This window comes from Chinchilla lanigera, unplaced genomic scaffold, assembly GCF_000276665.1.
Source record: "Chinchilla lanigera isolate Chin_1 unplaced genomic scaffold, ChiLan1.0 scaffold00097, whole genome shotgun sequence".
NCBI lineage: Eukaryota > Metazoa > Chordata > Mammalia > Rodentia > Chinchillidae > Chinchilla > Chinchilla lanigera.
In genome coordinates, this window is record NW_004955498.1 from 3,329,062 (window position 1) to 3,337,417 (window position 8,356).

The 8,356-nt window shown below is 42.0% G+C and overlaps 1 protein-coding gene across 1 annotated transcript in view; it reads right to left on the minus strand.

Moving 5' to 3' along the window:
* Positions 1 to 5,662: 5,662 nt before the first annotated feature.
* LOC102021258 overlaps positions 5,663 to 8,356 on the minus strand; it is a 53,806-nt gene continuing 51,112 nt past the window's right edge. Inside the window, 2 exon segments of the mRNA XM_005406477.2 lie at positions 5,663 to 5,803; positions 6,017 to 6,053. Of these exon segments, the coding sequence (XP_005406534.2) occupies positions 5,663 to 5,803; positions 6,017 to 6,053 (178 nt within the window).

Consider the following 8,356-nt stretch of genomic DNA (forward strand, 5'->3'; position numbering starts at 1 on the left):
GTAAATCAAGCCCACCATCTCCCTAGGACAGCAGAGGTGGAAGTACTGGGCAGGTGACTCTTCTCCGAGGTCCTGCCTCGGGCCACCACAGCCTGCCAGCAAGGACAGGTTTCCTATATCTTAGATCTGCTGATCTGAGGCCACACTCCTCAGACTAAGGCCCCCTCCTCTCTGACACCAAGAATTAGGGATAAATGTGCACTGTGTCTTCCAAGGGCTAATATCTGGGTGGAGGGTACTCTCTGTCCTAGTGACAAGTGTTCTCTCAGTGTTCCTGTAACTCCTCCCTTTGAGTACTGGAAACAACTCTACCAATCTGTGAAAGTGGACCCTTGTTCCTCAGATTCCAGGTGGGAATGCAGGACCGAGTGCAGATTGAAGGAATGAGCAGGCTGGATCCCATCTGGCGTGTGTACTGGGCCCGCATCCTGCTTCATTTGTCGTGTTGAATGGGTCAGGGCTTGTTTCCCCCTTTTCTGGAGGCTTTGCTTCTTCTTCAAAGACCCAAGTTTACTCAGACCAGCTTGAAGAAGTCATGAATCCATTGCCTGATCAACCTGCCTGGGGCTTCCCTGGACTCAGAGCAAGGGCAGACTTCTGTGGGTTCTTCTCTTTTCTAGAGGGCAAGGCACCTTCTGTGCACAGCACTGTTTCCATTCTCAGGGCCTGATCTGTGGAAGTGGGGAAACCTTGCATCCAGGCACCATGCCCAGGGGTTGCCAGGCAGGATAATGGGAGTAGAGAGGTCACCCATGGGGCTCTGTTATTGGCATAGGGAGGGGGTCACTTCTTTTCCTATGGGTCTGGCACTAAGTTGCCACCAGAGCCTGAATTCCACATCTCTGTGTACCTGAGTGTACCCCACACACCAAGGTTGTGACTTTCAGGTCCCTGAGGCCAAAGAGGGGAGGGGGCTCCCCTGTGCTTCAGGTCTGACACCAGAGAGGGGTCTTGGTTGTTCAGAGACCCTCTCTCTGGGGTGGGGCTTCCTCAGGTCCCTTGGTCCCTTACCTGGCCAGGGAACAGGTTCCCTCTGCTCCCGTCACCTAATCAGTAGATCTCAGAACAAGGCTGTCACCTCTCTCTGCCCCACAGGCTGAAGTCACTGGATGTCATACACAGTACCTTGCAAGAGACTTCACGGGGCTGAGAGGAGGTGCTGAAAGACATTGTCTAGGGACCCCTCTCTACTCTGTCAGGTCATACCTCAGTCTCTACCACAGGCAGGACACACTTCCTAGACCAACCACAGAGTGTTACCCTTTGGATAAAACGTCTGACACAGGGATGTCTAAGGAAGAAAGGTCATTGTGGAAGAGGGGAGTGGAAGTAGAGTGCCACGGCAGGGGAGCTTTAAAAAACTAAACACCTTTACTTTTGAGCATTTTCCTTTTGCTTCACAATGTCGATCATACCTCCTACAACAACCATTGTTAATTTCTTACCACTTTGTCTGTAACTCTGTATTGTTTAGATTGCTTTTATGCTGTTTTGTGAATGAATCTGTTTGTTAATATGTTTTCCTTCTTTTATTTTTTAAATAAACTTTAAAAAGTAAAGCACCTACAATTAAAAACCCAGTCAAGAAATGGGCAAGAGGGATGAACAGACACTTCACAGAGGAAGAAATACAAATATATGGAAAAATGTTTAACATCACTGGTCATTATAGAAGTACAAGCTAAAACAATAGTAATATTTCATATGACTTCAGAAGCCATGGCAATCATTAAGAAATTAAACAATAACAAATGCCTGCATGGCTCTGGGGAAAAAGGAATCATCCTTTATTACTGGTGTTAATGTACACTAGTGCAAGCATTATGGAAATCATTATGGAGATTTCTCAAAGAAATGAAATTAGAAATTCCATATAACGCAACTAACTCCCCTGGTAGTTATTTTCCCCCCAAAGCTTAAGACTTTAAACTACAGTGATACATGCATTCCAATGCTTACAGCAGCACAATTTGTAAAAGAAAAATACTGGAAGCAGCCTGCATACCATAACCATCAATAGATGACTGGATAAAGAAAATGTGCTATCTATGTATAACGGAATACTTATTTGCTATGAAGGATGAAAAATCTGAGATACTTTTAGAAAAATGAATGTACCTGAAAATATAATGTGGAGTCAACTAAAGCAGACACACAAGTTTAAAAACCATGTGGTATCACTCATTTGGGGGAGGTAAAGCAAAAACTAAAAGAATAATAAAGGATGGATGGAAGGGGAGAAGGGGATGGATCTCTTGCAATACAGAAGTGGACCAAGAGAACAAGGGTGAAGGGTGAGGGGAACAGGGGCTGAAAATAAGTAGAATTAAGATATGCCATGTACAGGAACCTGAACATCAATGAAAATAAATTGCATATGCCATAATACGGGCTAAGAGTAATGCAATCAGCAAGAATGAAAATATGGATAGAGAAATTAGAATAGGAGGGAGGTTAGAAGGAGTAGGAAGAGAATTTCAAAAAAGTCTTATCCATACTGTGGTATGTCCATTAATGACCCCCAAGATAATTGGAAACTTTATATACTGAAAATATGTACTAATTTTGTAAATATTTAAAAGAACTCAATAAACTGAAAAATTCAGAAGAAATATAGAAATTTCTAGATATATATAAACTCTCAAGCTGGAACAAGAAGATATAAAATTCCAAATAAATCAGTATCTTTCCATGAAATTCAAGAATTGATATGAAAAACTGCCAGCAAAGAAAGGTCCATGGCCCATGGGATTCACTGCCCAATTCTACAAGAATTTCAAAGAAGTTCTAATGCCAAATACTCCTCAAATTCCTTAATGCAATTGAGGGGGAATCAGGAATCCCAAAGTCATTCCTGGAAGTGAGCATTACCCTGGTCCCAAAACCAGAAGAGTCCAGTCGAAGAAGAGAACTGCAGTACAGAACTGCAGTAACTTTAATGAAAATGAGTGCACAGATATTAGTAAGAACCTGGCAAACACAATGCAGCAAATCAACAAAAAGTTTGTAGAACATGATGAAGTGAGATTCATTCCAGGTATACAGGTATGCTACAACATGCTCAGAACAAAAATTGAATCCATTCCATAACAAAAAGAAAGGACAAAAATACATGATCATATAAATAGACACAGGACAGCATTTGACAAAATCTAACACACCCCCATGATTAAATCCCTGAAGAAAAGTTGGTGTAGAAAAACTGAAGGCCAGTCTGATAAACACCATCCACAGTAGCCTCATGGTCATGTTCATAGTATATGGGAAGACACTGCAAACTTTTCCTATAAAGCCAAGAAAAGACAAGAATGTCTGCTATCATTACTCCTTTTCAATATAAATCTCAAAACAATAGCCTGAGCAGACAATAGAGCACTTTGCCAGAGACATTATGGCTTTTGTTCACCCTAGTGTGCCCCCTTATCTCTCAGGAAATCCTTGCACAGGCTGCGGATAAGATTCCTGCTTCTTCCCTGCTTAGGACCACTCTGCTCATAGCTGTCCCACATGAAGTTTCCTCTCAGTTTCACCAGCCATCTAAAAGTGCTGCCCAGTGCAGTCTTCCCTCTTCTCAGGCTTTCATTTCAGGCCCAAAACACCTCATCTGACTGTCTGGCCCTGTTCATCTTGCAGCTACACTAATATCACCTCCTTCAAAAGGAACTGCAGTTACCCCAACCCCCAAATGCCCTGGCTCAGCACTCACCCCTGGCTGCTCTCTGCTAGACCACTTCTACTTAAGGCTCTTTTGCATGCCACTCAGGTCCTTCAGGCCATCACTCTATCTCCTGACACTGGTAGTTGGTAGATGGTACATCCAGGAGATAAATTTAGTCCTGCGCAGACTAGGGTACTGTCTTGGGTACTTTTCTCTTGTTGCTGAGACAAAATAACTCACACACAAAATTAAAAAAGGAAAGATTTATTTATCTTACAGTTGCTGAAGGTTTCAGTCCATGATCAGCTGGCTTTAAGGCAGGGTGGCACATCAGAGTGGGCAAAAGTTCGTGGTGGCAAAACACAACAAGATCAGGAAGAACAAAGAGAAAGGAGTGGAAGAGAGTAAACCTCCTTCCCTCTCTTATACTGTATGCAAGCTGCAACTATCCATAATCCCAGCACTTGACCATGAATCCATCACAAACTCTAGAAATTTGCCCCATGACTGCATGAGGCTTTTCTACACACAAACCATAACATGTACTCATATCTCCACCACATACTCAAGGCCTTTCAAAGGAAACGAGTGCAATGAAGTTTTGACAGTCAATGTACCCATCAGTAGATAGAGTGCTTTACTGACAGTAAATTTCCGAAGCATAATTGAAGAAACCAAGAGCATTCAAGTGTACATATACATTTAAATACTATGGATCAACACAGGAGAAGACATAAAAAAGCCAAGAATTGATTTTTATCCTCATGTCTATTTCTGCGCTCCATCTAACTTGCTGTAAACTTCTTAAACTTTTGCAAGGAAATCTCCATTCCACTTCTATTTTACCACAAGTGAAGATAAAGGGTTCCAAGCTGGTTTGACAAAAAAAGACTTTTATACTTGGAATGGAAGAGAATATTCATGCATTATTAATATCAAGTTCACAACAGAAATCACAGTAAACCATAAATATCGCAGACATAAACCTACATATGAGATCAATATCATTCATCAAACAAGATGGGCAATCAATTTTGATGCTGCAAAAATGGAGCAAGATTTCAACATTTTAAAGAAGACATTTGTCAATTTCAAAGTTAACCCAAATAGATCAGCCATTAGATGGAATGCACTGTATGTCACCTCATACTCTGGCTCTTCACTAAGTAGTACAGCCTGCTCTCCACAAATACACACTGGAGAATGGGATTCATTTCACAGCAGGCAAAACTCAGCGAGTGACAGGGCTGTGGAGAATCCCTGTCCTGGCATGCACTTCGCCCCGTCAGTGGCCCATACCTCATGCGTGGGCAGCCTCTTGTTCCTTACTCAAAGCCCCTTCTCATAGACCTGGGGTTGGCCTGGGACCTCTCCTATAAACCTTGGCCAAATGTTCTAGGACTTTCATCTTGCTGGTTTCACCATGGGTCCATGTACCTCACAGGGTCTCACTGAGCAGGAACACTATTGGTCACTTGCTGATACTCTATGTACCCTCCCTGTACAAAGTCCTCCATGATGAATTTCCAAGTTTCTCCAGGAACAAAGAGCTCCCACTGAAGTAACATTTCTCTGGTTCTCAGTACTTCCCTTATGTCCTCCTCACTGGTGCCTTTGTCCTTCAAGAAGATAATAGGATGAGTAACAGGAGTTTGGTTTTTGAATGATCTGCTTATCAGCCCCCAGCATCCATTACAGTGAGGCCCCAGACAGGGGAAGGGCATATATTTACATATGGAGATCCACTTCCCACACGTCAATGTCAAAACACCCACAGATGGACTCATGGACTTCCCTAAAGATCTGAGGGAATTCCTTGCTGAAACTTTGGTCGACATTGTGTAGCAATTCTAGCCTCATGGTCAGTTGCTTCTTTAGATACCTAAGGAGCCGGATTTCCAACATTTCAGTGATCATGTCATCTAGTGACACATGGTGCAGCATAAGATGGACTAGCACATCCTGGGAGCTGCATAGAGCCTGCTTTTCTTGCTACTGGCATCTTCACTGGATAAGTTCCTCTGAGTCCAGGTCATGGTACTGGGACAGAGAAGACACCTTGAGAATTCTGGGGACGTCTTTGTGTTGCAGTAGGAGGACTCTCTTTGAAGTAGTCTGGATTTCAGGGTAGGAGGAAGAGAAAGCCTAGAAAGCAGAGGGTGAAATTTTATGCCGTGGTTTGAGTACAGGCACATGATTCTAGTGTCAGTCAATGAACCTGAAAGATAAATTTCTTATCTCCAAATAAGAAAATTCAAATTCCCAATGGATTCACTGCCAAACTCTTGAAGAAATTTAGAAAAGACCTAGAGATAATGCTCCTCAAACTCTTTAATGAAATTGAAAGGGAAATCGTACTTCCAAAGTGATGCTTGAAAAGAAGCAATACTCTGATCTGAAAAGAGAAAATGAGACAAGCAAAAAAGAAAGCTACAGGGCAATCTCTTTAGTGAACATAGATGCAAACATCATCAGTAAAACACCAGTAAATGCAATGCACCAAATTTTCCAGGAGATGATACATCATGACCCCCAGGATTCATTTCTGGGATGCAGGGCTGGTTTAACATGGCCAAATAAAGAAAATAAAATGCACTATATACACAGAAACAAATTAAAAAATGCTGAACCATCTTAATAGATGCAGAACAAATACTTGACAAAATCAAATGTCCATTCATGATGAGAATCTTGAATAAAAATCAAAAAGAAGAACCATATTTCAATCTCATAAATGCTCCATGAAAAATCAGTGGCCAAAAGTATATTAAATGGTGAGAAATGGAAAGGTTTTCCACTACAATCAGGAAGAAGACAGGGATTTCTGCTGTGACTATGTGTCTTTGTTATATATCACAACACACCAGTCAGAACAGTCAGGCAAGTGAAAAACATTAAAGACATATTTACCGGAAATGAAGAATATGACATGAGACTTCATAGAGAAGACCCCCCCAAAAATCTACCAAAACCTCTAAAAATTAATAGCCAAATTTAGTAGCATAGCAACTTAAAAGTCAGCAGACAAAAATGCATAGGGTCCCTATATACCAGTAATAAACTCATTGAGAAAGGAAGGAGTGAAATAATACCTTTCAGAATAGCATCAAGAAAAATTAAATACATAGGAATTAACCTAATTGAGGAAGTGCAGGACTTCTACATTGAAAACTACAGTAATCTGAGAAATGAGACTGAAGAGGATATTGGAATATGGAAAGATATCCCATTGCTGGAGAGACTGAATGAATATAGTCAAAATGGGCATCAGACCAGAAATACTAGTATACAAATTTAACACAGCCTCAATACCAATACTATTCCTGAAAGAATCCTAGAATATAATCCTAACATTTGTATAGAACCAGAAGAGACCTGGAAAAACTCAATTAATTCTAGACGCCAAGGGCAAGCCAGAAAGCATCACAATCCCAGACTTCAAGTTGAAGTACAAACATGGCAAAAAAAAAAAAAAAAAGCACAATGCTTGGGAAAAACAGCCTTCCGGATGAATGGAACTGAACAGAGGGTACTGAAGCAATGGCAAACAAGCTCAGGTACCTGATATTTGATAAGGGGCCGTGTACTTTCCCTGGAGAAATGCTAGCCTCTTAAACAGTCAGTGCTGGGAAAATGGGCTATCTACATACAGAAGGTGGAAGCTAGACCCATGTCACTCACCATGCACTAAACTAACTCAAAATGCCACAATGGCCCACTTCCTCTCACTGTAACATAACTGAGCCCAGTCCTCTCTGCTGCCTAGACCTGAAACACACATCTCAAAGCAAGGCTGTCTGTCTCCTCTCCTGGGGCCCTGATTCAAAAGGGCATGATAACCTGAAAATTCTCCCCGTGGGGAGCTAGGCTGCAACAGAGACTGATCTGGTTTGTTTGGGGACTCCGTCCCTGCCTTCAGGCTTCCTCACTGTGAACTCAGGGCCCCATCTTGAGCTAACCTAGCCCAGGTCCTCTCTGCTCCTCCCATCTGAAGCTCAGTCCTCACACCTAGGTCCTGACCCTCCTCTCCTGGTGCCGAGTGAAAGGGGTGCTCCCTGAGATGTTTTTCCCCTGAGGCAGGCTCATTTGACATACAACACCTTAGACTTTTGTTCTGCCCACATCAAGCAAAGTCCATAGCGAAAGTCTCTGAGTCTCATTTCTTATGCAGGAGAAAGTGGTGCTCTCCTGAGAATTCGCCACTGTAAAGTGCAGGTCCACCAAGAGAGGCTTTCGTAGAACATTCTAAGATCTTCTCAACGCAGTGTGATTCTGAGTATCACAACAGCCTCTCACCTGGACGTAACTGATCCCAGGCGTCTATGCTCCTCTCACCAAGAGTTTGATCCTCAGAACAGGCTCTGATATCCTCTCAGGGGACACAGGAAAAAGGCAGTGCTCTCCTGAAAATTCTGTACCTCCTGTTGCAGGGCAGGCAAGAGAGACTGTTCTTTTTTTTATTTTAAAGAGAGAAAGATAAAAAAAAGAAATAAAAACAGTGATACAGAGTTTCAAAACGGGATAATACATTAATAATGGTTAATATAGTGTGTATTGTTTCATAGTTGCTCAGATTACAAGACATAGGCATGCAGAATCAATCAACCAATGTAAGCACAAACATCTTTGCAATGAACTAAGAAATCAGTAGCATAATTGGGTTACCTATCTTGTATGTACATATCTATAATATATATT